General features: G+C 42.0%; 6 protein-coding genes across 6 annotated transcripts; 1 reads left to right on the top strand and 5 right to left on the bottom strand.

Moving 5' to 3' along the window:
* Window positions 1-257: 257 nt before the first annotated feature.
* On the top strand, window positions 258-4996 carry LOC117747632 (claudin domain-containing protein 1-like). Its single transcript, XM_034557014.1, has 4 exons — window positions 258-1055; window positions 1828-1935; window positions 2275-2412; window positions 2954-4996. The coding sequence occupies exons 1-4, from the start codon at window positions 764-766 to the stop codon at window positions 3172-3174; spliced, it is 759 nt and encodes a 252-aa protein (XP_034412905.1). The 5' UTR covers window positions 258-763; the 3' UTR covers window positions 3175-4996.
* LOC117747631 (N-acyl-aromatic-L-amino acid amidohydrolase (carboxylate-forming) B-like) lies at window positions 4975-8064 on the bottom strand. Its single transcript, XM_034557013.1, has 7 exons — window positions 7755-8064; window positions 7378-7640; window positions 7106-7301; window positions 6877-6970; window positions 6672-6779; window positions 6471-6583; window positions 4975-5294 (listed from the first exon to the last, which is right to left on the bottom strand). Exons 2-7 carry the CDS (start codon window positions 7638-7640, stop codon window positions 5049-5051), a joined length of 1020 nt encoding a protein of 339 aa, XP_034412904.1. The 5' UTR covers window positions 7755-8064; the 3' UTR covers window positions 4975-5048.
* A 937-nt stretch (window positions 8065-9001) lies between these two features.
* Window positions 9002-12090, bottom strand: LOC117747629 (N-acyl-aromatic-L-amino acid amidohydrolase (carboxylate-forming) B-like). Its single transcript, XM_034557010.1, is given in 8 exon segments — window positions 9002-9122; window positions 9125-9310; window positions 10497-10609; window positions 10698-10805; window positions 10903-10996; window positions 11132-11327; window positions 11404-11666; window positions 11781-12090. Coding segments are annotated over 7 exon segments (1020 nt in total). The 5' UTR covers window positions 11781-12090; the 3' UTR covers window positions 9002-9062.
* Window positions 12091-13027: 937 nt separating this feature from the next.
* Window positions 13028-16096, bottom strand: LOC117747626 (N-acyl-aromatic-L-amino acid amidohydrolase (carboxylate-forming) B-like). The gene is made up of 7 exons (XM_034557007.1): window positions 15787-16096; window positions 15410-15672; window positions 15138-15333; window positions 14909-15002; window positions 14704-14811; window positions 14503-14615; window positions 13028-13334 (listed from the first exon to the last, which is right to left on the bottom strand). The coding sequence occupies exons 2-7, from the start codon at window positions 15670-15672 to the stop codon at window positions 13089-13091; spliced, it is 1020 nt and encodes a 339-aa protein (XP_034412898.1). The 5' UTR covers window positions 15787-16096; the 3' UTR covers window positions 13028-13088.
* Window positions 16097-17019: 923 nt separating this feature from the next.
* On the bottom strand, window positions 17020-20096 carry LOC117747627 (N-acyl-aromatic-L-amino acid amidohydrolase (carboxylate-forming) B-like). The gene is made up of 7 exons (XM_034557008.1): window positions 19787-20096; window positions 19410-19672; window positions 19138-19333; window positions 18909-19002; window positions 18704-18811; window positions 18503-18615; window positions 17020-17338 (listed from the first exon to the last, which is right to left on the bottom strand). Exons 2-7 carry the CDS (start codon window positions 19670-19672, stop codon window positions 17093-17095), a joined length of 1020 nt encoding a protein of 339 aa, XP_034412899.1. The 5' UTR covers window positions 19787-20096; the 3' UTR covers window positions 17020-17092.
* A 937-nt stretch (window positions 20097-21033) lies between these two features.
* LOC117747628 (N-acyl-aromatic-L-amino acid amidohydrolase (carboxylate-forming) B-like) lies at window positions 21034-24098 on the bottom strand. Its single transcript, XM_034557009.1, has 7 exons — window positions 23789-24098; window positions 23412-23674; window positions 23140-23335; window positions 22911-23004; window positions 22706-22813; window positions 22505-22617; window positions 21034-21340 (listed from the first exon to the last, which is right to left on the bottom strand). The coding sequence occupies exons 2-7, from the start codon at window positions 23672-23674 to the stop codon at window positions 21095-21097; spliced, it is 1020 nt and encodes a 339-aa protein (XP_034412900.1). The 5' UTR covers window positions 23789-24098; the 3' UTR covers window positions 21034-21094.
* Window positions 24099-24546: the final 448 nt, after the last annotated feature.

The following is a 24546-nucleotide window of genomic DNA, read 5'->3' as shown; positions in this document are numbered from 1 at the left end:
GTTTTCCTTCAGTTACGGACCAAACAATTAAGCCACCACATTAATCATTACAGCAAGTTGCAGTCCTATGATTAATTAATTAATTAATTATATATTCTTTGAAGACTTTTATTTTTTCATTACGATAATGCTATCTCGTCATCTCTTGTGTTTCAGTGCTCTCTCAGTAACGTTGACGAAAAAAAAAAAAAATAGAGAGACAAACAAGCGTCCTGACTGAGACTTGAAGGTTATGTGTACTGCTCATCAGCGGAACCGGAAGAGGAGAACATGGATTAACGTATCGCAACTCTTATTATCCCCGGGTGCACCCGACTTTACACCGCGGTCCAAAATAGACCCATGCAATTTGCATTTCCATGCTCGAATAATGTAGCCCATCCTAAAAAAAAAAACAGTGCTGTTTGACCGTCCTTTGTGAAGACTGGGGGTGGTTGTCCCGGACTAACGTTAGTGGGTTAGTCGCAGCGTCGGGCCACCCCGGCCATCTGTGGAAGTGGGACATGGGAACAGATGGCGCATCCGAGCCGGCCTGCAGGGCTGCTGACGCGGTCTGTTAAGACAGCACAGAAGATGAGTGTCGGTGAATAAAACAAAAGGTTGTCGTTAGCTGTTGCTCGGGTTATTGCACCATGCCAGAGTGACTTGGATACGAGTGCGCGTGACAGAAAGCAATACAAGATTGACCACATTGACGAGTGACGACGACTCGACCACCGGCATCAACGTAATCCCTTTGGACGCGTCTCTGGCTCAGTGAACAATGGTCGACAACCGCTACGCTACAGCTCTGGTCATCGCCTGTGTGCTGAGCATACTGGCCACCGTGTATCTATCGGTGGCCGTCGGGACGCAGCACTGGTACCAGTACAGCAGCCCCACCGTGCGCGGAGAGGCCAACGTGTCCGAGCTGCGCTCACTGTACGAGGAGTTCATGGACGGGGAGTTTGATGAGAAAACCTACAGCGACACCTTATTCCGCCTCAACGGGACTGTGGGCCTCTGGTGGCGTTGCGTGCTCGTTCCTACCAACGCTCACTGGCACAAAGAGCGAGGTATGTTCTCCGACCTAAGGCGCAATATGACAATTACATACACAGACGAGCCTGTTTTTGTCCTCAGGTCACAGCTCTATCTTAACCACGAGCCCCGCCTTGTCTCAGGTAGATGACACCAGGTGTGGCTCGTTCCCCGAATTCCTTGGATTGCATACGAGCCACTTTGTGCACCTCGTGTGTCATTGTGGTTATTATAAATGCATGACAAGTAGCATTATTATGGAGTCGCACAACTAAACAGATCTGTCTCATGATCATGAGGGTTATCCACGGGGCAAAGCAGACAGCTGCCCAGGGGCCACACAAAGACTCCGGTTTACGCCACAGCATTCCCGTCTGCAGAATGTGGTTAATTGCAGTTTTTTTTTGTTTTTTTTTAGGGAAATGTACTGAAATCTGACATTATGACAGTATGAAGGGTCCTCCATCTTGTGGCCATGGAAATCATCTGTTATCATCAGATATCAATTAAGTAATTGGTTATTTCTCATCTTGTTTCCTTTAATAGTTAAAGCAGGGGAGTTTCTTATTATACACACACAATATGAATAATGTACTCGGTTAACAGGTTAATGTTCAGTATAAAACCTTTCTTGTGTATTTTGAATCTCTCAGAACATTCTGTGACTGTAAATTGGCTTTATTCATCTGCAGTAGCCCACGGAAGGTAGAAAATACACACAAGTATTAATGTGCATGTGACTTGAAGTGATGTAAATGCTCAGACACTGGTTCTTTGCCTACTGTAAAAAAAAAAAAACTCTTTCAGATGCCAAGATGATGCTGGAGTGCCGAAGCTTCACTCTATCTCAGCAGTTCACTCCCAAGTATAAAGAACCAGGCAACCACAACAGTGGAGAGGACATGCTGCGCACCTGTAAGTTCAGTCACCAACACCCTTATTAAAACTTCAGAAAACTTTATTACAATAATAAATATACGTACATGTGCATATATGAAATTTGACCTCTGCATTTCACCCATACAAAGCATTTAGGAACAGTGGGCTGAATGTTGTAAATTGCAATAAGATGTAAAAACTAAATTCATCTGATTCTCTCCATATTTCATTAATTATGATAATTATGGGATGTTGAATGATACATGTACCATCAGGGCTGGTTCCTCTGTCATACATAAGGTGAGTAAATGAATCCCGTAGTGACTGAAGCCCACAGACCCATACCTTTCTATGTCTGTGTGCATGTCTGCATAGATTTGTGGAGGAGCCAGTTTCTGCTCCCACTGGTGTCTTTGGGTCTGGTGGTGTTGGCAGGCCTGACTGGGTTCTGTGCTTGCCTCTGCCGAAGCCTCTCCCCAACACTCGGCATTGGAATACTTCACCTGCTGGCTGGTAAGACCTGTTCAGCTGCATGAAACCACTTGCCAGTAGCTTTGTATGGATCACCTAAATGGTTAATTAACAGGAGAAGTATTGGCTACAAAAAAAAGTATCTTCTGAAATGAACACATGTCCAAAACAGAATTTATATAGTTTCATTCTAAATATTACATTCATGCATTAACATACAGAAAATCAAAAGTCTAAAGGTTGCTTTGCTTATTGTTATCAGAAATGTCTAAAATACATTGGGACGACATGATGAATATAATACAATGTTGCGAGTAGATCCCATGCAAAGTCAATGCGTGGTGGACCGACAGACCAACATTGCCATGAAGCTAGTCACTGGGCCTCATTATGTCAAATTCCACAACTAGACAATCAAGCTGTGTACACAGACTATACTATGCAATTGACATGTTTACATGGTGCATCTGTCGTCGATGCTTTGATAATCAGCTTTGAGGAGTGTTTGTGTCTTTCAGATCAACATTTTGGTTTTTATTGCAAAAACAAAACAAAATTGATTACCAATTGTTTTGCCCTGCAGGCCTCTGCACCTTAGCCACTGTGTGCTGCTACCTGGCTGGGATGGACCTGCTCCACAGGGTGTCGATGCTGCCTGATAAGGTGGATGGCTCTCTGGGCTGGTCCCTCTACTTGGCCCTCATTTCCTCGCCGCTCCACATGATGGCAGCTGCTCTGCTTGTGTGGGCGGCACGTAGTCACAGTCAAAACTACTACCGCATGAGCGCCTACCGGGTGGCATAGGCTGAGCTCTGCCCTGTTTAGATGTACACCTTCCTCTGTCACCAAGACACGTTTTTTAATGATCTCTGAGGAACGGGGATGTTGGTTAATCTGTACAGTTTTGCCCTCGGGTGGAGTAAGTGCATGTAGTTATGATCCTATCTGCTGCATTAAAATATCCAATTTCTATCTCTCTACGGGGTACAGAATTGGTTTGAAAAAGGTCAACCAGAAAGATGTGTATTGCGCAACATATGTTTGCGAAAGAGTAACTTAACATCAAGCTGGAAAGCATTAGCTGTGTCCCAGTTCCTTTTTATATGTAGTGCTTTCAGTGAAAACGATGATATGGTAAACACAGTACTCGCCAAAGGGATTTCTGACATTTAGGAATGCAGCAACATCGCTTAAAAAGTCATTTTGACGGGACAAGAAACATGAGCAGTATAGTTTAAAAGCCACTGGTTAACTGTTGACATCAAAAACATGTCATCAAATTGGTGACTCTTTTTAATTGTTTTTTCAGAAGTTAAAAAATATTTTAAGACGCATCTCTTCAATTGGTACAACGACTACTTGTAGCAATGTTTACGCTGCTATGACATGTCAAAATGGTTGCTGTGAAAAGGGCCTATTATATACAGTTATATACACTTAAGATATACTAGAAACAGTTTTGCGTGTGGAATTGGGAGACCGCGTTTGTTCCACAGACATTTTGCGGTTGACCTTTTCAAGTCTATTGCATCTCTGTTCACACCTAAGATTCCCAGATGGGTGTGTTGGCATTTCAACCCTTTGTTGCATTCGTACAAACACCTTGCAGCACAGGTTGTACTGGACACACCCTGAGTGTGTTGTCTGGTGCTGCATCAAAACGCAGCAACAAGATTTAGTAGGAAAGGTGTGCTATTATCGTAAGAGACGACTAGACTATTGTGTATATATTGTTCTGTTATTACAAAAAGACTTTACTTAAATGGCATTTATTTATTCATGTCCATTATTACAGTCAGATTGTGTTTCAATGAATTATGTTCTGTTTTTCAAGCATTTCTTTTTACATTTTGACTGATTTTGTAGGCGAAAGATCAAAAGATGTTTCAACAAAGTAGCGTTTGTTTTCAGCATTTCATGTTTTCTTGTCGCCCTTTGCTCTTATAATTGGTTTCCTTTTGTGAATTACGTTGTTTGTTGTTATGTATTTGATTTATATTTGTTTGTTTATTTTTTGTTAATTTGCTACCACCATTTCAATTCAACAGGATTTCAGGGAAACAGTGTTTCCCTGTTAAGCATTAAGAATGTAAATTAAAGTCCATATTGTGATAAACGACAGTATTACTTTGCATTTAGATTATTTTTAACAAATCCTGAATAATATTGCTGGAGTGGTCAGTTGTGAATTTCTATTTTTTGAAGAAGTATCCTAAAAAGATATTATTTTAGAAAAGAAACATTATCCTAAAAACTATGATATATGTTTGCAGATATATAAATGAATTATAAATTTAAAAAACTAAAGAATGTCTGTGAAATGAAATGTGTGGTCTGATGGGTCTCATCAGTCAGATTGTATCTTGCATATTCAACCCTATAATTCAAGAAATTGTTCCATCACTGAATTCCCTGTAGTGTAAATATGAAATCCATTATCCACGTACGCCTGTGCTTTGTTGTGAATGTACAGTGGGTGTGTTGTTCACTCTCCAGTTGTGAGCCTAAACGGTTAATAATTGTCGTTACTATTTAATTACTTAAATATCGTGTGTGTGTGTGTGTGTGTGTGTGTGTTCTCTCCAATCAGCCGCTGTTGTTTCAATAAAAGCTTTTTGTAACATTTATTTCATAGTCACATCAGTCTCATCATGTCGAGGTGAGTTCAAAGTCCATCCTCACTCCTCTTCCTCTGAAGCCAATTCCTGTACGTGAGCTGCTTGTTCCTGCTCCGTCTGCACCCGGATTGTGGGAATCACCACGCGCCTTTTTCTTGCCAGGGACAGTGCGATGCCCTTCTCGTAATAAGCACATTCATTGATGAAGAAAGGATAAAGAGGTTCATTTCCCTTGTACCTCAGAGTTTCCCCTGAGAAAGTCTGGAACAGTGGGTCTTCAGGGTGGAGCGGGCAGAAATCTCGGTCCTGTGTGGAGGGACAGTCAATTAGGTTGATTGCTAACGAGCAACACCTGTGAGATGTAACGTTTGCAACTCAATCTCCACGTGTGTGTGTGTGTGTGTGTGTGTGTGTGTGTGTGTGTGTGTGTATATATGTGAGGTTTGAAAGCAGCCGGGCCACAAACAATAGGTGCTAACAAGCTGTTTACTGTAGTGGACACACACACACACACGCACGCACACGCACACGCACACACGCACACGCACGGGCCTCAAGGTCCTTCATGGTTGTTTGTCCTGATTAACAATTATGACACTACAGTGACAATTCAAATTTCACTGACTCAGGATTTCCTGCCAAACACCGGATACGATACGATCAGCGTGTGTGTTACATTTTCAGCATAAATTACGATGTGAAGTTCACAGAGCCGGCTATTTATGGCAAGAATGCTATTTGTGTCAGCCCCAGACAATAACAAAGACACTATTGTACTTTAAACTGAACCTACCTGTTCCTATTCCGGTTTTCTACTGGAAACGTCACACTGCCAGTTGCAGTGTGATCAACACATCACAACAGTCACTTTTTCTTAATCCTTTCTGTCAACACTCATAATACTGATTTCCCCATTCAAACAAGACTTTTATGGCTATTTGACATTATCTTCAATGCATAGCAACAACAGTACAGGGCAACGGATAAACACTCGCGTGGCGATCGTTCTATTAGCTCTTTGGTTTATTTCACTGCGTACTTCGTGCAGAATGGGCTTGTTTACGAGAAGGAAGAGTGTAAATATAGCTTGAGTTCAGGTGATAATTACAGGTTACTTGCTGTTATGAAAACCATGTTGTGGACGTCATGCTGTCTCATGACTACGTTACACAAAGAGGCCCCACCCTGTGTTATGCTTCACAACGGTGTGTGCGCATGGTCGAATTTTCATTGTAGAAAATAAAAGTGCCACCAAGTACACACAATAGATTGACACCAACTATAAGTCAAAAGGCTTTGTTATTTTTTGGATTATTTGTTTAACTGCCCACTAGTGTTAAGTAGTTTATATTCTTATTGTTGGTCTTGTAATTATATACACTCCCTGGACTATTCAAACCAAGATAATAGGCTTGCATTTAAATCGGCCTATTTGTAGTCCTTGAAGCTACAGGATAGGTTAGACAAGGGTTTCAGACATACCTGGAGGTGAGGATGAACGGCTGCTGTGATGTTGCGGGTCTCACTGTCTCTTGGGTAGTCGATGTGTTTAATCATGGTGAACACATCCACAGATTCTCCTTCAAAAAGAGTACCTAATAATAAAAGAAGGGTTTTAAAACAAGACCTAAAAGGGCTTAAAAGATGCACAAAGTTTGCGAAGCAAAAATACTCAAATTGTACCTGAGTTGAAGAAACAAACCCAATCGAGCATGTGCTGCACGCCAGCTTTCATTGCCGTGTAGACGGTTGACCTCGCCACACCGTGGGGCTGGGGGCCGATCTCCATGGCTGCAGAAAATGGATTTTAGATGAGAAAGATGGTAGATTATCAAACATGCTCGTTGCTTTAAATAAACTGGCCCTATTGTAAATATGAAAAACTCACCGAAGCCATGCTTTCCCACAGAATCGAGGGAATATGATTCTTTATTGGAGACTTCAAAATGAATGTACCTCATTGGTATATCTGGCATCTTCCTCTGAAAATGAGAAGTCACTCTTGACTTTAGATTTCTGGGATTATATCAGTTCTTTGCTCCATTTAAGTGTAAAGTTCCTCAAACATACAGCGTGAATGGACTGTACTTGAGTGCTCAGGAACAGTTGGCGCTTGCCTGCAGGTGTCTGAATATGTGCAGGCAGATCCAGTCGCAGTCAGAGTACGCGATGAGGCACAGGCCCATGTTGGCAGTGGTGTTGTGGAGGTCGCAAACAAGATCTACTGCCCCAGAACGTCCTTTGGGACCCAGCATGGCGTTCAGTTCTCGGGATCTGATCATCTCGTAGGGGACAGTGCCTGAAGTGAGACCACTGGGAGACAGAGAAACAATCTGAGCATCATCATCACAACAGTAACCACGAGCAGCGTCCCCTCTCATCGCCTTACTTGAGGGTTGCGTGAGTGAAGCAGCGGTTGAGGTCGGTGTCGACGTATCTGCGGCACTGCTGCATGGCTCGCGGGTTCGACAGCACCTTCAACACTGACAGAGGCTCCTCCTCCTCCTGCTCCTCTTCCTTCTCCATCACTCCCTTCTTCACCTTCAGCAGCTCTCTCACCAAGTACACCCCGGACAGCTCGTTGCCATGGGTACCACCGCACACAGCGACCCGGGACAGCCTTGGTAAACACACCACTTCGTCCACCTCCATCTGAGAGAGAGCAGGCAGAGATACAGTGGAAAAAGTGCAAGAATTCAAGGATTTATTGTTTCGTCCTCCTCTATTACTGTATATTCCGCATCCAGTTTCGAGCGGCACACGCACAGATTGCTTTGCATTTTCTCTGCTTGTACGCTACTTGTGTCTCTTTTTCTCTATTATATACAGTAGTACTTAAGATATACTAGAAACAGTTTTGCGTGTGGAATTGGGAGACCGCGTTTGTTCCACAGACATTTTGCGGTTGACCTTTTCAAGTCTATTGCATCTCTGTTCACACCTAAGATTCCCAGATGGGTGTGTTGGCATTTCAACCCTTTGTTGCATTCGTACAAACACCTTGCAGCACAGGTTGTACTGGACACACCCTGAGTGTGTTGTCTGGTGCTGCATCAAAACGCAGCAACAAGATTTAGTAGGAAAGGTGTGCTATTATCGTAAGAGACGACTAGACTATTGTGTATATATTGTTCTGTTATTACAAAAAGACTTTACTTAAATGGCATTTATTTATTCATGTCCATTATTACAGTCAGATTGTGTTTCAATGAATTATGTTCTGTTTTTCAAGCATTTCTTTTTACATTTTGACTGATTTTGTAGGCGAAAGATCAAAAGATGTTTCAACAAAGTAGCGTTTGTTTTCAGCATTTCATGTTTTCTTGTCGCCCTTTGCTCTTATAATTGGTTTCCTTTTGTGAATTACGTTGTTTGTTGTTATGTATTTGATTTATATTTGTTTGTTTATTTTTTGTTAATTTGCTACCACCATTTCAATTCAACAGGATTTCAGGGAAACAGTGTTTCCCTGTTAAGCATTAAGAATGTAAATTAAAGTCCATATTGTGATAAACGACAGTATTACTTTGCATTTAGATTATTTTTAACAAATCCTGAATAATATTGCTGGAGTGGTCAGTTGTGAATTTCTATTTTTTGAAGAAGTATCCTAAAAAGATATTATTTTAGAAAAGAAACATTATCCTAAAAACTATGATATATGTTTGCAGATATATAAATGAATTATAAATTTAAAAAACTAAAGAATGTCTGTGAAATGAAATGTGTGGTCTGATGGGTCTCATCAGTCAGATTGTATCTTGCATATTCAACCCTATAATTCAAGAAATTGTTCCATCACTGCATTCCCTGTAGTGTAAATATGAAATCCATTATCCACGTACGCCTGTGCTTTGTTGTGAATGTACAGTGGGTGTGTTGTTCACTCTCCAGTTGTGAGCCTAAACGGTTAATAATTGTCGTTACTATTTAATTACTTAAATATCGTGTGTGTGTGTGTGTGTGTGTGTGTTCTCTCCAATCAGCCGCTGTTGTTTCAATAAAAGCTTTTTGTAACATTTATTTCATAGTCACATCAGTCTCATCATGTCGAGGTGAGTTCAAAGTCCATCCTCACTCCTCTTCCTCTGAAGCCAATTCCTGTACGTGAGCTGCTTGTTCCTGCTCCGTCTGCCCGCGCGGATTGTGGGAATCACCACGCGCCTTTTTCTTGCCAGGGACAGTGCGATGCCCTTCTCGTAATAAGCACATTCATTGATGAAGAAAGGATAAAGAGGTTCATTTCCCTTGTACCTCAGAGTTTCCCCTGAGAAAGTCTGGAACAGTGGGTCTTCAGGGTGGAGCGGGCAGAAATCTCGGTCCTGTGTGGAGGGACAGTCAATTAGGTTGATTGCTAACGAGCAACACCTGTGAGATGTAACGTTTGCAACTCAATCTCCACGTGTGTGTGTGTGTGTGTGTGTGTGTGTGTGTGTGTGTGTGTATATATGTGAGGTTTGAAAGCAGCCGGGCCACAAACAATAGGTGCTAACAAGCTGTTTACTGTAGTGGACACACACACACACACGCACACGCACACGCACGCACACGCACACGCACACACGCACACGCACGGGCCTCAAGGTCCTTCATGGTTGTTTGTCCTGATTAACAATCATGAAACTACAGTGACAATTCAAATTTCACTGACTCAGGATTTCCTGCCAAACACCGGATACGATACGATCAGCGTGTGTGTTACATTTTCAGCATAAATTACGATGTGAAGTTCACAGAGCCGGCTATTTATGGCAAGAATGCTATTTGTGTCAGCCCCAGACAATAACAAAGACACTATTGTACTTTAAACTGAACCTACCTGTTCCTATTCCGGTTTTCTACTGGAAACGTCACACTGCCAGTTGCAGTGTGATCAACACATCACAACAGTCACTTTTTCTTAATCCTTTCTGTCAACACTCATAATACTGATTTCCCCATTCAAACAAGACTTTTATGGCTATTTGACATTATCTTCAATGCATAGCAACAACAGTACAGGGCAACGGATAAACACTCGCGTGGCGATCGTTCTATTAGCTCTTTGGTTTATTTCACTGCGTACTTCGTGCAGAATGGGCTTGTTTACGAGAAGGAAGAGTGTAAATATAGCTTGAGTTCAGGTGATAATTACAGGTTACTTGCTGTTATGAAAACCATGTTGTGGACGTCATGCTGTCTCATGACTACGTTACACAAAGAGGCCCCACCCTGTGTTATGCGTCACAACTGTGTGTGCGCATGGTCGAATATTCATTGTAGAAAATAAAAGTGCCACCAAGTACACACAATAGATTGACACCAACTATAAGTCAAAAGGCTTTGTTATTTTTTGGATTATTTGTTTAACTGCCCACTAGTGTTAAGTAGTTTATATTCTTATTGTTGGTCTTGTAATTATATACACTCCCTGGACTATTCAAACCAAGATAATAGGCTTGCATTTAAATCGGCCTATTTGTAGTCCTTGAAGCTACAGGATAGGTTAGACAAGGGTTTCAGACATACCTGGAGGTGAGGATGAACGGCTGCTGTGATGTTGCGGGTCTCACTGTCTCTTGGGTAGTCGATGTGTTTAATCATGGTGAACACATCCACAGATTCTCCTTCAAAAAGAGTACCTAATAATAAAAGAAGGGTTTTAAAACAAGACCTAAAAGGGCTTAAAAGATGCACAAAGTTTGAGAAGCAAAAATACTCAAATTGTACCTGAGTTGAAGAAACAAACCCAATCGAGCATGTGCTGCACGCCAGCTTTCATTGCCGTGTAGACGTTTGACCTCACCACACCGTGGGGCTGGGGGCCGATCTCCATGGCTGCAGAAAATGGATTTTAGATGAGAAAGATGGTAGATTATCAAACATGCTCGTTGCTTTAAATAAACTGGCCCTATTGTAAATATGAAAAACTCACCGAAGCCATGCTTTCCCACAGAATCGAGGGAATATGATTCTTTATTGGAGACTTCAAAATGAATGTACCTCATTGGTATATCTGGCATCTTCCTCTGAAAATGAGAAGTCACTCTTGACTTTAGATTTCTGGGATTATATCAGTTCTTTGCTCCATTTAAGTGTAAAGTTCCTCAAACATACAGCGTGAATGGACTGTACTTGAGTGCTCAGGAACAGTTGGCGCTTGCCTGCAGGTGTCTGAATATGTGCAGGCAGATCCAGTCGCAGTCAGAGTACGCGATGAGGCACAGGCCCATGTTGGCAGTGGTGTTGTGGAGGTCGCAAACAAGATCTACTGCCCCAGAACGTCCTTTGGGACCCAGCATGGCGTTCAGTTCTCGGGATCTGATCATCTCGTAGGGGACAGTGCCTGAAGTGAGACCACTGGGAGACAGAGAAACAATCTGAGCATCATCATCACAACAGTAACCACGAGCAGCGTCCCCTCTCATCGCCTTACTTGAGGGTTGCGTGAGTGAAGCAGCGGTTGAGGTCGGTGTCGACGTATCTGCGGCACTGCTGCATGGCTCGCGGGTTCGACAGCACCTTCAACACTGACAGAGGCTCCTCCTCCTCCTGCTCCTCTTCCTTCTCCATCACTCCCTTCTTCACCTTCAGCAGCTCTCTCACCAAGTACACCCCGGACAGCTCGTTGCCATGGGTACCACCGCACACAGCGACCCGGGACAGCCTTGGTAAACACACCACTTCGTCCACCTCCATCTGAGAGAGAGCAGGCAGAGATACAGTGGAAAAAGTGCAAGAATTCAAGGATTTATTGTTTCGTCCTCCTCTATTACTGTATATTCCGCATCCAGTTTCGAGCGGCACACGCACAGATTGCTTTGCATTTTCTCTGCTTGTACGCTACTTGTGTCTCTTTTTCTCTATTATATACAGTAGTACTTAAGATATACTAGAAACAGTTTTGCGTGTGGAATTGGGAGACCGCGTTTGTTCCACAGACATTTTGCGGTTGACCTTTTCAAGTCTATTGCATCTCTGTTCACACCTAAGATTCCCAGATGGGTGTGTTGGCATTTCAACCCTTTGTTGCATTCGTACAAACACCTTGCAGCACAGGTTGTACTGGACACACCCTGAGTGTGTTGTCTGGTGCTGCATCAAAACGCAGCAACAAGATTTAGTAGGAAAGGTGTGCTATTATCGTAAGAGACGACTAGACTATTGTGTATATATTGTTCTGTTATTACAAAAAGACTTTACTTAAATGGCATTTATTTATTCATGTCCATTATTACAGTCAGATTGTGTTTCAATGAATTATGTTCTGTTTTTCAAGCATTTCTTTTTACATTTTGACTGATTTTGTAGGCGAAAGATCAAAAGATGTTTCAACAAAGTAGCGTTTGTTTTCAGCATTTCATGTTTTCTTGTCGCCCTTTGCTCTTATAATTGGTTTCCTTTTGTGAATTACGTTGTTTGTTGTTATGTATTTGATTTATATTTGTTTGTTTATTTTTTGTTAATTTGCTACCACCATTTCAATTCAACAGGATTTCAGGGAAACAGTGTTTCCCTGTTAAGCATTAAGAATGTAAATTAAAGTCCATATTGTGATAAACGACAGTATTACTTTGCATTTAGATTATTTTTAACAAATCCTGAATAATATTGCTGGAGTGGTCAGTTGTGAATTTCTATTTTTTGAAGAAGTATCCTAAAAAGATATTATTTTAGAAAAGAAACATTATCCTAAAAACTATGATATATGTTTGCAGATATATAAATGAATTATAAATTTAAAAAACTAAAGAATGTCTGTGAAATGAAATGTGTGGTCTGATGGGTCTCATCAGTCAGATTGTATCTTGCATATTCAACCCTATAATTCAAGAAATTGTTCCATCACTGCATTCCCTGTAGTGTAAATATGAAATCCATTATCCACGTACGCCTGTGCTTTGTTGTGAATGTACAGTGGGTGTGTTGTTCACTCTCCAGTTGTGAGCCTAAACGGTTAATAATTGTCGTTACTATTTAATTACTTAAATATCGTGTGTGTGTGTGTGTGTGTGTGTGTTCTCTCCAATCAGCCGCTGTTGTTTCAATAAAAGCTTTTTGTAACATTTATTTCATAGTCACATCAGTCTCATCATGTCGAGGTGAGTTCAAAGTCCATCCTCACTCCTCTTCCTCTGAAGCCAATTCCTGTACGTGAGCTGCTTGTTCCTGCTCCGTCTGCACCCGGATTGTGGGAATCAGCACGCGCCTTTTTCTTGCCAGGGACAGTGCGATGCCCTTCTCGTAATAAGCACATTCATTGATGAAGAAAGGATAAAGAGGTTCATTTCCCTTGTACCTCAGAGTTTCCCCTGAGAAAGTCTGGAACAGTGGGTCTTCAGGGTGGAGCGGGCAGAAATCTCGGTCCTGTGTGGAGGGACAGTCAATTAGGTTGATTGCTAACGAGCAACACCTGTGAGATGTAACGTTTGCAACTCAATCTCCACGTGTGTGTGTGTGTGTGTGTATATATGTGAGGTTTGAAAGCAGCCGGGCCACAAACAATAGGTGCTAACAAGCTGTTTACTGTAGTGGACACACACACACACACACACACGCACACGCACACGCACACGCACACACGCACACACGCACACGCACGGGCCTCAAGGTCCTTCATGGTTGTTTGTCCTGATTAACAATCATGAAACTACAGTGACAATTCAAATTTCACTGACTCAGGATTTCCTGCCAAACACCGGATACGATACGATCAGCGTGTGTGTTACATTTTCAGCATAAATTACGATGTGAAGTTTACAGAGCCGGCTATTTATGGCAAGAATGCTATTTGTGTCAGCCCCAGACAATAACAAAGACACTATTGTACTTTAAACTGAACCTACCTGTTCCTATTCCGGTTTTCTACTGGAAACGTCACACTGCCAGTTGCAGTGTGATCAACACATCACAACAGTCACTTTTTCTTAATCCTTTCTGTCAACACTCATAATACTGATTTCCCCATTCAAACAAGACTTTTATGGCTATTTGACATTATCTTCAATGCATAGCAACAACAGTACAGGGCAACGGATAAACACTCGCGTGGCGATCGTTCTATTAGCTCTTTGGTTTATTTCACTGCGTACTTCGTGCAGAATGGGCTTGTTTACGAGAAGGAAGAGTGTAAATATAGCTTGAGTTCAGGTGATAATTACAGGTTACTTGCTGTTATGAAAACCATGTTGTGGACGTCATGCTGTCTCATGACTACGTTACACAAAGAGGCCCCACCCTGTGTTATGCTTCACAACTGTGTGTGCGCATGGTCGAATATTCATTGTAGAAAATAAAAGTGCCACCAAGTACACACAATAGATTGACACCAACTATAAGTCAAAAGGCTTTGTTATTTTTTGGATTATTTGTTTAACTGCCCACTAGTGTTAAGTAGTTTATATTCTTATTGTTGGTCTTGTAATTATATACACTCCCTGGACTATTCAAACCAAGATAATAGGCTTGCATTTAAATCGGCCTATTTGTAGTCCTTGAAGCTACAGGATAGGTTAGACAAGGGTTTCAGACATACCTGGAGGTGAGGATGAACGGCTGCTGTGATGTTGCGGGTCTCACTGTCTCTTGGGTAGTCGATGTGTTTAATCATGGTGAACACATCCACAGATTCTCCTTCAAAAAGAGTACCTAATAATAAAAGAAGGGTTTTAAAACAAGACCTAAAAGGGCTTAAAAGATGCACAAAGTTTGCGAAGCAAAAATACTCAAATTGTACCTGAGTTGAAGAAACAAACCCAATCGAGCATGTGCTGCACGCCAGCTTTCATTGCCGTGTAGACGGTTGACCTCGCCACACCGTGGGGCTGGGGGCCGATCTCCATGGCTGCAGAAAATGGATTTTAGATGAGAAAGATGGTAGATTATCAAACATGCTCGTTGCTTTAAATAAACTGGCCCTATTGTAAATATGAAAAACTCACCGAAGCCATGCTTTCCCACAGAATCGAGGGAATATGATTCTTTATTGGAGACTTCAAAATGAATGTACCTCATTGGTATATCTGGCATCTTCCTCTGAAAATGAGAAGTCACTCTTGACTTTAGATTTCTGGGATTATATCAGTTCTTTGCTCCATTTAAGTGTAAAGTTCCTCAAACATACAGCGTGAATGGACTGTACTTGAGTGCTCAGGAACAGTTGGCGCTTGCCTGCAGGTGTCTGAATATGTGCAGGCAGATCCAGTCGCAGTCAGAGTACGCGATGAGGCACAGGCCCATGTTGGCAGTGGTGTTGTGGAGGTCGCAAACAAGATCTACTGCCCCAGAACGTCCTTTGGGACCCAGCATGGCGTTCAGTTCTCGGGATCTGATCATCTCGTAGGGGACAGTGCCTGAAGTGAGACCACTGGGAGACAGAGAAACAATCTGAGCATCATCATCACAACAGTAACCACGAGCAGCGTCCCCTCTCATCGCCTTACTTGAGGGTTGCGTGAGTGAAGCAGCGGTTGAGGTCGGTGTCGACGTATCTGCGGCACTGCTGCATGGCTCGCGGGTTCGACAGCACCTTCAACACTGACAGAGGCTCCTCCTCCTCCTGCTCCTCTTCCTTCTCCATCACTCCCTTCTTCACCTTCAGCAGCTCTCTCACCAAGTACACCCCGGACAGCTCGTTGCCATGGGTACCACCGCACACAGCGACCCGGGACAGCCTTGGTAAACACACCACTTCGTCCACCTCCATCTGAGAGAGAGCAGGCAGAGATATAGTGGAAAAAGTGCAAGAATTCAAGGATTTATTGTTTCGACCTTCTCTATTACTGTATATTCCGCATCCAGTTTCGAGCGGCACACGCACAGATTGCTTTGCATTTTCTCTGCTTGTACGCTACTTGTGTCTCTTTTTCTCTATTATATACAGTAGTACTTAAGATATACTAGAAACAGTTTTGCGTGTGGAATTGGGAGACCGCGTTTGTTCCACAGACATTTTGCGGTTGACCTTTTCAAGTCTATTGCATCTCTGTTCACACCTAAGATTCCCAGATGGGTGTGTTGGCATTTCAACCCTTTGTTGCATTCGTACAAACACCTTGCAGCACAGGTTGTACTGGACACACCCTGAGTGTGTTGTCTGGTGCTGCATCAAAACGCAGCAACAAGATTTAGTAGGAAAGGTGTGCTATTATCGTAAGAGACGACTAGACTATTGTGTATATATTGTTCTGTTATTACAAAAAGACTTTACTTAAATGGCATTTATTTATTCATGTCCATTATTACAGTCAGATTGTGTTTCAATGAATTATGTTCTGTTTTTCAAGCATTTCTTTTTACATTTTGACTGATTTTGTAGGCGAAAGATCAAAAGATGTTTCAACAAAGTAGCGTTTGTTTTCAGCATTTCATGTTTTCTTGTCGCCCTTTGCTCTTATAATTGGTTTCCTTTTGTGAATTACGTTGTTTGTTGTTATGTATTTGATTTATATTTGTTTGTTTATTTTTTGTTAATTTGCTACCACCATTTCAATTCAACAGGATTTCAGGGAAACAGTGTTTCCCTGTTAAGCATTAAGAATGTAAATTAAAGTCCATATTGTGATAAACGACAGTATTACTTTGCATTTAGATTATTTTTAACAAATCCTGAATAATATTGCTGGAGTGGTCAGTTGTGAATTTCTATTTTTTGAAGAAGTATCCTAAAAAGATATTATTTTAGAAAAGAAACATTATCCTAAAAACTATGATATATGTTTGCAGATATATAAATGAATTATAAATTTAAAAAACTAAAGAATGTCTGTGAAATGAAATGTGTGGTCTGATGGGTCTCATCAGTCAGATTGTATCTTGCATATTCAACCCTATAATTCAAGAAATTGTTCCATCACTGCATTCCCTGTAGTGTAAATATGAAATCCATTATCCACGTACGCCTGTGCTTTGTTGTGAATGTACAGTGGGTGTGTTGTTCACTCTCCAGTTGTGAGCCTAAACGGTTAATAATTGTCGTTACTATTTAATTACTTAAATATCGTGTGTGTGTGTGTGTGTGTGTGTTCTCTCCAATCAGCCGCTGTTGTTTCAATAAAAGCTTTTTGTAACATTTATTTCATAGTCACATCAGTCTCATCATGTCGAGGTGAGTTCAAAGTCCATCCTCACTCCTCTTCCTCTGAAGCCAATTCCTGTACGTGAGCTGCTTGTTCCTGCTCCGTCTGCACCCGGATTGTGGGAATCACCACGCGCCTTTTTCTTGCCAGGGACAGTGCGATGCCCTTCTCGTAATAAGCACATTCATTGATGAAGAAAGGATAAAGAGGTTCATTTCCCTTGTACCTCAGAGTTTCCCCTGAGAAAGTCTGGAACAGTGGGTCTTCAGGGTGGAGCGGGCAGAAATCTCGGTCCTGTGTGGAGGGACAGTCAATTAGGTTGATTGCTAACGAGCAACACCTGTGAGATGTAACGTTTGCAACTCAATCTCCACGTGTGTGTGTGTGTGTGTGTATATATGTGAGGTTTGAAAGCAGCCGGGCCACAAACAATAGGTGCTAACAAGCTGTTTACTGTAGTGGACACACACACACACACGCACACGCACACGCACGCACACGCACACGCACACACGCACACGCACGGGCCTCAAGGTCCTTCATGGTTGTTTGTCCTGATTAACAATCATGAAACTACAGTGACAATTCAAATTTCACTGACTCAGGATTTCCTGCCAAACACCGGATACGATACGATCAGCGTGTGTGTTACATTTTCAGCATAAATTACGATGTGAAGTTTACAGAGCCGGCTATTTATGGCAAGAATGCTATTTGTGTCAGCCCCAGACAATAACAAAGACACTATTGTACTTTAAACTGAACCTACCTGTTCCTATTCCGGTTTTCTACTGGAAACGTCACACTGCCAGTTGCAGTGTGATCAACACATCACAACAGTCACTTTTTCTTAATCCTTTCTGTCAACACTCATAATACTGATTTCCCCATTCAAACAAGACTTTTATGGCTATTTGACATTATCTTCAATGCATAGCAACAACAGTACAGGGCAACGGATAAACACTCGCGTGGCGATCGTTCTATTAGCTCTTTGGTTTATTTCACTGCGTACTTCGTGCAGAATGGGCTTGTTTACGAGAAGGAAGAGTGTAAATATAGCTTGAGTTCAGGTGATAATTACAGGTTACTTGCTGTTATGAAAACCATGTTGTGGACGTCATGCTGTCTCATGACTACGTTACACAAAGAGGCCCCACCCTGTGTTATGCTTCACAACTGTGTGTGTGCATGGTCGAATATTCATTGTAGAAAATAAAAGTGCCACCAAGTACACACAATAGATTGACACCAACTATAAGTCAAAAGGCTTTGTTATTTTTTGGATTATTTGTTTAACTGCCCACTAGTGTTAAGTAGTTTATATTCTTATTGTTGGTCTTGTAATTATATACACTCCCTGGACTATTCAAACCAAGATAATAGGCTTGCATTTAAATCGGCCTATTTGTAGTCCTTGAAGCTACAGGATAGGTTAGACAAGGGTTTCAGACATACCTGGAGGTGAGGATGAACGGCTGCTGTGATGTTGCGGGTCTCACTGTCTCTTGGGTAGTCGATGTGTTTAATCATGGTGAACACATCCACAGATTCTCCTTCAAAAAGAGTACCTAATAATAAAAGAAGGGTTTTAAAACAAGACCTAAAAGGGCTTAAAAGATGCACAAAGTTTGCGAAGCAAAAATACTCAAATTGTACCTGAGTTGAAGAAACAAACCCAATCGAGCATGTGCTGCACGCCAGCTTTCATTGCCGTGTAGACGGTTGACCTCGCCACACCGTGGGGCTGGGGGCCGATCTCCATGGCTGCAGAAAATGGATTTTAGATGAGAAAGATGGTAGATTATCAAACATGCTCGTTGCTTTAAATAAACTGGCCCTAGTGTAAATATGAAAAACTCACCGAAGCCATGCTTTCCCACAGAATCGAGGGAATATGATTCTTTATTGGAGACTTCAAAATGAATGTACCTCATTGGTATATCTGGCATCTTTCTCTGAAAATGAGAAGTCACTCTTGACTTTAGATTTCTGGGATTATATCAGTTCTTTGCTCCATTTAAGTGTAAAGTTCCTCAAACATACAGCGTGAATGGACTGTACTTGAGTGCTCAGGAACAGTTGGCGCTTGCCTGCAGGTGTCTGAATATGTGCAGGCAGATCCAGTCGCAGTCAGAGTACGCGATGAGGCACAGGCCCATGTTGGCAGTGGTGTTGTGGAGGTCGCAAACAAGATCTACTGCCCCAGAACGTCCTTTGGGACCCAGCATGGCGTTCAGTTCTCGGGATCTGATCATCTCGTAGGGGACAGTGCCTGAAGTGAGACCACTGGGAGACAGAGAAACAATCTGAGCATCATCATCACAACAGTAACCACGAGCAGCGTCCCCTCTCATCGCCTTACTTGAGGGTTGCGTGAGTGAAGCAGCGGTTGAGGTCGGTGTCGACGTATCTGCGGCACTGCTGCATGGCTCGCGGGTTCGACAGCACCTTCAACACTGACAGAGGCTCCTCCTCCTCCTGCTCCTCTTCCTTCTCCATCACTCCCTTCTTCACCTTCAGCAGCTCTCTCACCAAGTACACCCCGGACAGCTCGTTGCCATGGGTACCACCGCACACAGCGACCCGGGACAGCCTTGGTAAACACACCACTTCGTCCACCTCCATCTGAGAGAGAGCAGGCAGAGATACAGTGGAAAAAGTGCAAGAATTCAAGGATTTATTGTTTCGTCCTCCTCTATTACTGTATATTCCGCATCCAGTTTCGAGCGGCACACGCACAGATTGCTTTGCATTTTCTCTGCTTGTACGCTACTTGTGTCTCTTTTTCTCTATTATATACAGTAGTACTTAAGATATACTAGAAACAGTTTTGCGTGTGGAATTGGGAGACCGCGTTTGTTCCACAGACATTTTGCGGTTGACCTTTTCAAGTCTATTGCATCTCTGTTCACACCTAAGATTCCCAGATGGGTGTGTTGGCATTTCAACCCTTTGTTGCATTCGTACAAACACCTTGCAGCACAGGTTGTACTGGACACACCCTGAGTGTGTTGTCTGGTGCTGCATCAAAACGCAGCAACAAGATTTAGTAGGAAAGGTGTGCTATTATCGTAAGAGACGACTAGACTATTGTGTATATATTGTTCTGTTATTACAAAAAGACTTTACTTAAATGGCATTTATTTATTCATGTCCATTATTACAGTCAGATTGTGTTTCAATGAATTATGTTCTGTTTTTCAAGCATTTCTTTTTACATTTTGACTGATTTTGTAGGCGAAAGATCAAAAGATGTTTCAACAAAGTAGCGTTTGTTTTCAGCATTTCATGTTTTCTTGTCGCCCTTTGCTCTTATAATTGGTTTCCTTTTGTGAATTACGTTGTTTGTTGTTATGTATTTGATTTATATTTGTTTGTTTATTTTTTGTTAATTTGCTACCACCATTTCAATTCAACAGGATTTCAGGGAAACAGTGTTTCCCTGTTAAGCATTAAGAATGTAAATTAAAGTCCATATTGTGATAAACGACAGTATTACTTTGCATTTAGATTATTTTTAACAAATCCTGAATAATATTGCTGGAGTGGTCAGTTGTGAATTTCTATTTTTTGAAGAAGTATCCTAAAAAGATATTATTTTAGAAAAGAAACATTATCCTAAAAACTATGATATATGTTTGCAGATATATAAATGAATTATAAATTTAAAAAACTAAAGAATGTCTGTGAAATGAAATGTGTGGTCTGATGGGTCTCATCAGTCAGATTGTATCTTGCATATTCAACCCTATAATTCAAGAAATTGTTCCATCACTGCATTCCCTGTAGTGTAAATATGAAATCCATTATCCACGTACGCCTGTGCTTTGTTGTGAATGTACAGTGGGTGTGTTGTTCACTCTCCAGTTGTGAGCCTAAACGGTTAATAATTGTCGTTACTATTTAATTACTTAAATATCGTGTGTGTGTGTGTGTGTGTGTGTGTTCTCTCCAATCAGCCGCTGTTGTTTCAATAAAAGCTTTTTGTAACATTTATTTCATAGTCACATCAGTCTCATCATGTCGAGGTGAGTTCAAAGTCCATCCTCACTCCTCTTCCTCTGAAGCCAATTCCTGTACGTGAGCTGCTTGTTCCTGCTCCGTCTGCACCCGGATTGTGGGAATCACCACGCGCCTTTTTCTTGCCAGGGACAGTGCGATGCCCTTCTCGTAATAAGCACATTCATTGATGAAGAAAGGATAAAGAGGTTCATTTCCCTTGTACCTCAGAGTTTCCCCTGAGAAAGTCTGGAACAGTGGGTCTTCAGGGTGGAGCGGGCAGAAATCTCGGTCCTGTGTGGAGGGACAGTCAATTAGGTTGATTGCTAACGAGCAACACCTGTGAGATGTAACGTTTGCAACTCAATCTCCACGTGTGTGTGTGTGTGTGTGTATATATGTGAGGTTTGAAAGCAGCCGGGCCACAAACAATAGGTGCTAACAAGCTGTTTACTGTAGTGGACACACACACACACACGCACACGCACACGCACGCACACGCACACGCACACACGCACACGCACGGGCCTCAAGGTCCTTCATGGTTGTTTGTCCTGATTAACAATCATGAAACTACAGTGACAATTCAAATTTCACTGACTCAGGATTTCCTGCCAAACACCGGATACGATACGATCAGCGTGTGTGTTACATTTTCAGCATAAATTACGATGTGAAGTTTACAGAGCCGGCTATTTATGGCAAGAATGCTATTTGTGTCAGCCCCAGACAATAACAAAGACACTATTGTACTTTAAACTGAACCTACCTGTTCCTATTCCGGTTTTCTACTGGAAACGTCACACTGCCAGTTGCAGTGTGATCAACACATCACAACAGTCACTTTTTCTTAATCCTTTCTGTCAACACTCATAATACTGATTTCCCCATTCAAACAAGACTTTTATGGCTATTTGACATTATCTTCAATGCATAGCAACAACAGTACAGGGCAACGGATAAACACTCGCGTGGCGATCGTTCTATTAGCTCTTTGGTTTATTTCACTGCGTACTTCGTGCAGAATGGGCTTGTTTACGAGAAGGAAGAGTGTAAATATAGCTTGAGTTCAGGTGATAATTACAGGTTACTTGCTGTTATGAAAACCATGTTGTGGACGTCATGCTGTCTCATGACTACGTTACACAAAGAGGCCCCACCCTGTGTTATGCTTCACAACTGTGTGTGTGCATGGTCGAATATTCATTGTAGAAAATAAAAGTGCCACCAAGTACACACAATAGATTGACACCAACTATAAGTCAAAAGGCTTTGTTATTTTTTGGATTATTTGTTTAACTGCCCACTAGTGTTAAGTAGTTTATATTCTTATTGTTGGTCTTGTAATTATATACACTCCCTGGACTATTCAAACCAAGATAATAGGCTTGCATTTAAATCGGCCTATTTGTAGTCCTTGAAGCTACAGGATAGGTTAGACAAGGGTTTCAGACATACCTGGAGGTGAGGATGAACGGCTGCTGTGATGTTGCGGGTCTCACTGTCTCTTGGGTAGTCGATGTGTTTAATCATGGTGAACACATCCACAGATTCTCCTTCAAAAAGAGTACCTAATAATAAAAGAAGGGTTTTAAAACAAGACCTAAAAGGGCTTAAAAGATGCACAAAGTTTGCGAAGCAAAAATACTCAAATTGTACCTGAGTTGAAGAAACAAACCCAATCGAGCATGTGCTGCACGCCAGCTTTCATTGCCGTGTAGACGGTTGACCTCGCCACACCGTGGGGCTGGGGGCCGATCTCCATGGCTGCAGAAAATGGATTTTAGATGAGAAAGATGGTAGATTATCAAACATGCTCGTTGCTTTAAATAAACTGGCCCTAGTGTAAATATGAAAAACTCACCGAAGCCATGCTTTCCCACAGAATCGAGGGAATATGATTCTTTATTGGAGACTTCAAAATGAATGTACCTCATTGGTATATCTGGCATCTTTCTCTGAAAATGAGAAGTCACTCTTGACTTTAGATTTCTGGGATTATATCAGTTCTTTGCTCCATTTAAGTGTAAAGTTCCTCAAACATACAGCGTGAATGGACTGTACTTGAGTGCTCAGGAACAGTTGGCGCTTGCCTGCAGGTGTCTGAATATGTGCAGGCAGATCCAGTCGCAGTCAGAGTACGCGATGAGGCACAGGCCCATGTTGGCAGTGGTGTTGTGGAGGTCGCAAACAAGATCTACTGCCCCAGAACGTCCTTTGGGACCCAGCATGGCGTTCAGTTCTCGGGATCTGATCATCTCGTAGGGGACAGTGCCTGAAGTGAGACCACTGGGAGACAGAGAAACAATCTGAGCATCATCATCACAACAGTAACCACGAGCAGCGTCCCCTCTCATCGCCTTACTTGAGGGTTGCGTGAGTGAAGCAGCGGTTGAGGTCGGTGTCGACGTATCTGCGGCACTGCTGCATGGCTCGCGGGTTCGACAGCACCTTCAACACTGACAGAGGCTCCTCCTCCTCCTGCTCCTCTTCCTTCTCCATCACTCCCTTCTTCACCTTCAGCAGCTCTCTCACCAAGTACACCCCGGACAGCTCGTTGCCATGGGTACCACCGCACACAGCGACCCGGGACAGCCTTGGTAAACACACCACTTCGTCCACCTCCATCTGAGAGAGAGCAGGCAGAGATACAGTGGAAAAAGTGCAAGAATTCAAGGATTTATTGTTTCGTCCTCCTCTATTACTGTATATTCCGCATCCAGTTTCGAGCGGCACACGCACAGATTGCTTTGCATTTTCTCTGCTTGTACGCTACTTGTGTCTCTTTTTCTCTATTATATACAGTAGTACTTAAGATATACTAGAAACAGTTTTGCGTGTGGAATTGGGAGACCGCGTTTGTTCCACAGACATTTTGCGGTTGACCTTTTCAAGTCTATTGCATCTCTGTTCACACCTAAGATTCCCAGATGGGTGTGTTGGCATTTCAACCCTTTGTTGCATTCGTACAAACACCTTGCAGCACAGGTTGTACTGGACACACCCTGAGTGTGTTGTCTGGTGCTGCATCAAAACGCAGCAACAAGATTTAGTAGGAAAGGTGTGCTATTATCGTAAGAGACGACTAGACTATTGTGTATATATTGTTCTGTTATTACAAAAAGACTTTACTTAAATGGCATTTATTTATTCATGTCCATTATTACAGTCAGATTGTGTTTCAATGAATTATGTTCTGTTTTTCAAGCATTTCTTTTTACATTTTGACTGATTTTGTAGGCGAAAGATCAAAAGATGTTTCAACAAAGTAGCGTTTGTTTTCAGCATTTCATGTTTTCTTGTCGCCCTTTGCTCTTATAATTGGTTTCCTTTTGTGAATTACGTTGTTTGTTGTTATGTATTTGATTTATATTTGTTTGTTTATTTTTTGTTAATTTGCTACCACCATTTCAATTCAACAGGATTTCAGGGAAACAGTGTTTCCCTGTTAAGCATTAAGAATGTAAATTAAAGTCCATATTGTGATAAACGACAGTATT

The sequence above is a fragment of the Cyclopterus lumpus genome, chromosome 18, assembly GCF_009769545.1.
Source record: "Cyclopterus lumpus isolate fCycLum1 chromosome 18, fCycLum1.pri, whole genome shotgun sequence".
NCBI classification, from domain to species: domain Eukaryota; kingdom Metazoa; phylum Chordata; class Actinopteri; order Perciformes; family Cyclopteridae; genus Cyclopterus; species Cyclopterus lumpus.
Note: the sequence above shows the minus strand (reverse complement) of the source record. Positions and strands in the feature narration are given on the sequence as shown.

What these genes read in the sequence shown, in the direction of transcription:
- LOC117747632 (XM_034557014.1), top strand. Translation starts at nt 764, where the DNA reads ATGGTCGACAACCGCTACGCTACAGCTCTGGTCATCGCCTGTGTGCTG. An exon ending in TCACTGGCACAAAGAGCGAG is followed by an intron (nt 1,056 to 1,827) that starts GTATGTTCTCCG and finishes AAACTCTTTCAG; the next exon opens with ATGCCAAGATGATGCTGGAG. An exon ending in AGAGGACATGCTGCGCACCT is followed by an intron (nt 1,936 to 2,274) that starts GTAAGTTCAGTC and finishes ATGTCTGCATAG; the next exon opens with ATTTGTGGAGGAGCCAGTTT.
- LOC117747631 (XM_034557013.1), bottom strand. Translation starts at nt 7,640, where the DNA reads ATGGAGGTGGACGAAGTGGTGTGTTTACCAAGGCTGTCCCGGGTCGCT. An exon ending in TTCACTCACGCAACCCTCAA is followed by an intron (nt 7,302 to 7,377) that starts GTAAGGCGATGA and finishes TCTGTCTCCCAG; the next exon opens with TGGTCTCACTTCAGGCACTG. An exon ending in TGTGGGAAAGCATGGCTTCG is followed by an intron (nt 6,780 to 6,876) that starts GTGAGTTTTTCA and finishes CATTTTCTGCAG; the next exon opens with CCATGGAGATCGGCCCCCAG.
- LOC117747626 (XM_034557007.1), bottom strand. Translation starts at nt 15,672, where the DNA reads ATGGAGGTGGACGAAGTGGTGTGTTTACCAAGGCTGTCCCGGGTCGCT. An exon ending in GGTTTGTTTCTTCAACTCAG is followed by an intron (nt 14,616 to 14,703) that starts GTACAATTTGAG and finishes TTTTATTATTAG; the next exon opens with GTACTCTTTTTGAAGGAGAA. An exon ending in CCGTTCATCCTCACCTCCAG is followed by an intron (nt 13,335 to 14,502) that starts GTATGTCTGAAA and finishes CCCTCCACACAG; the next exon opens with GACCGAGATTTCTGCCCGCT.
- LOC117747627 (XM_034557008.1), bottom strand. Translation starts at nt 19,672, where the DNA reads ATGGAGGTGGACGAAGTGGTGTGTTTACCAAGGCTGTCCCGGGTCGCT. An exon ending in TTCACTCACGCAACCCTCAA is followed by an intron (nt 19,334 to 19,409) that starts GTAAGGCGATGA and finishes TCTGTCTCCCAG; the next exon opens with TGGTCTCACTTCAGGCACTG. An exon ending in TGTGGGAAAGCATGGCTTCG is followed by an intron (nt 18,812 to 18,908) that starts GTGAGTTTTTCA and finishes CATTTTCTGCAG; the next exon opens with CCATGGAGATCGGCCCCCAG.
- LOC117747628 (XM_034557009.1), bottom strand. Translation starts at nt 23,674, where the DNA reads ATGGAGGTGGACGAAGTGGTGTGTTTACCAAGGCTGTCCCGGGTCGCT. An exon ending in TTCACTCACGCAACCCTCAA is followed by an intron (nt 23,336 to 23,411) that starts GTAAGGCGATGA and finishes TCTGTCTCCCAG; the next exon opens with TGGTCTCACTTCAGGCACTG. An exon ending in CCGTTCATCCTCACCTCCAG is followed by an intron (nt 21,341 to 22,504) that starts GTATGTCTGAAA and finishes CCCTCCACACAG; the next exon opens with GACCGAGATTTCTGCCCGCT.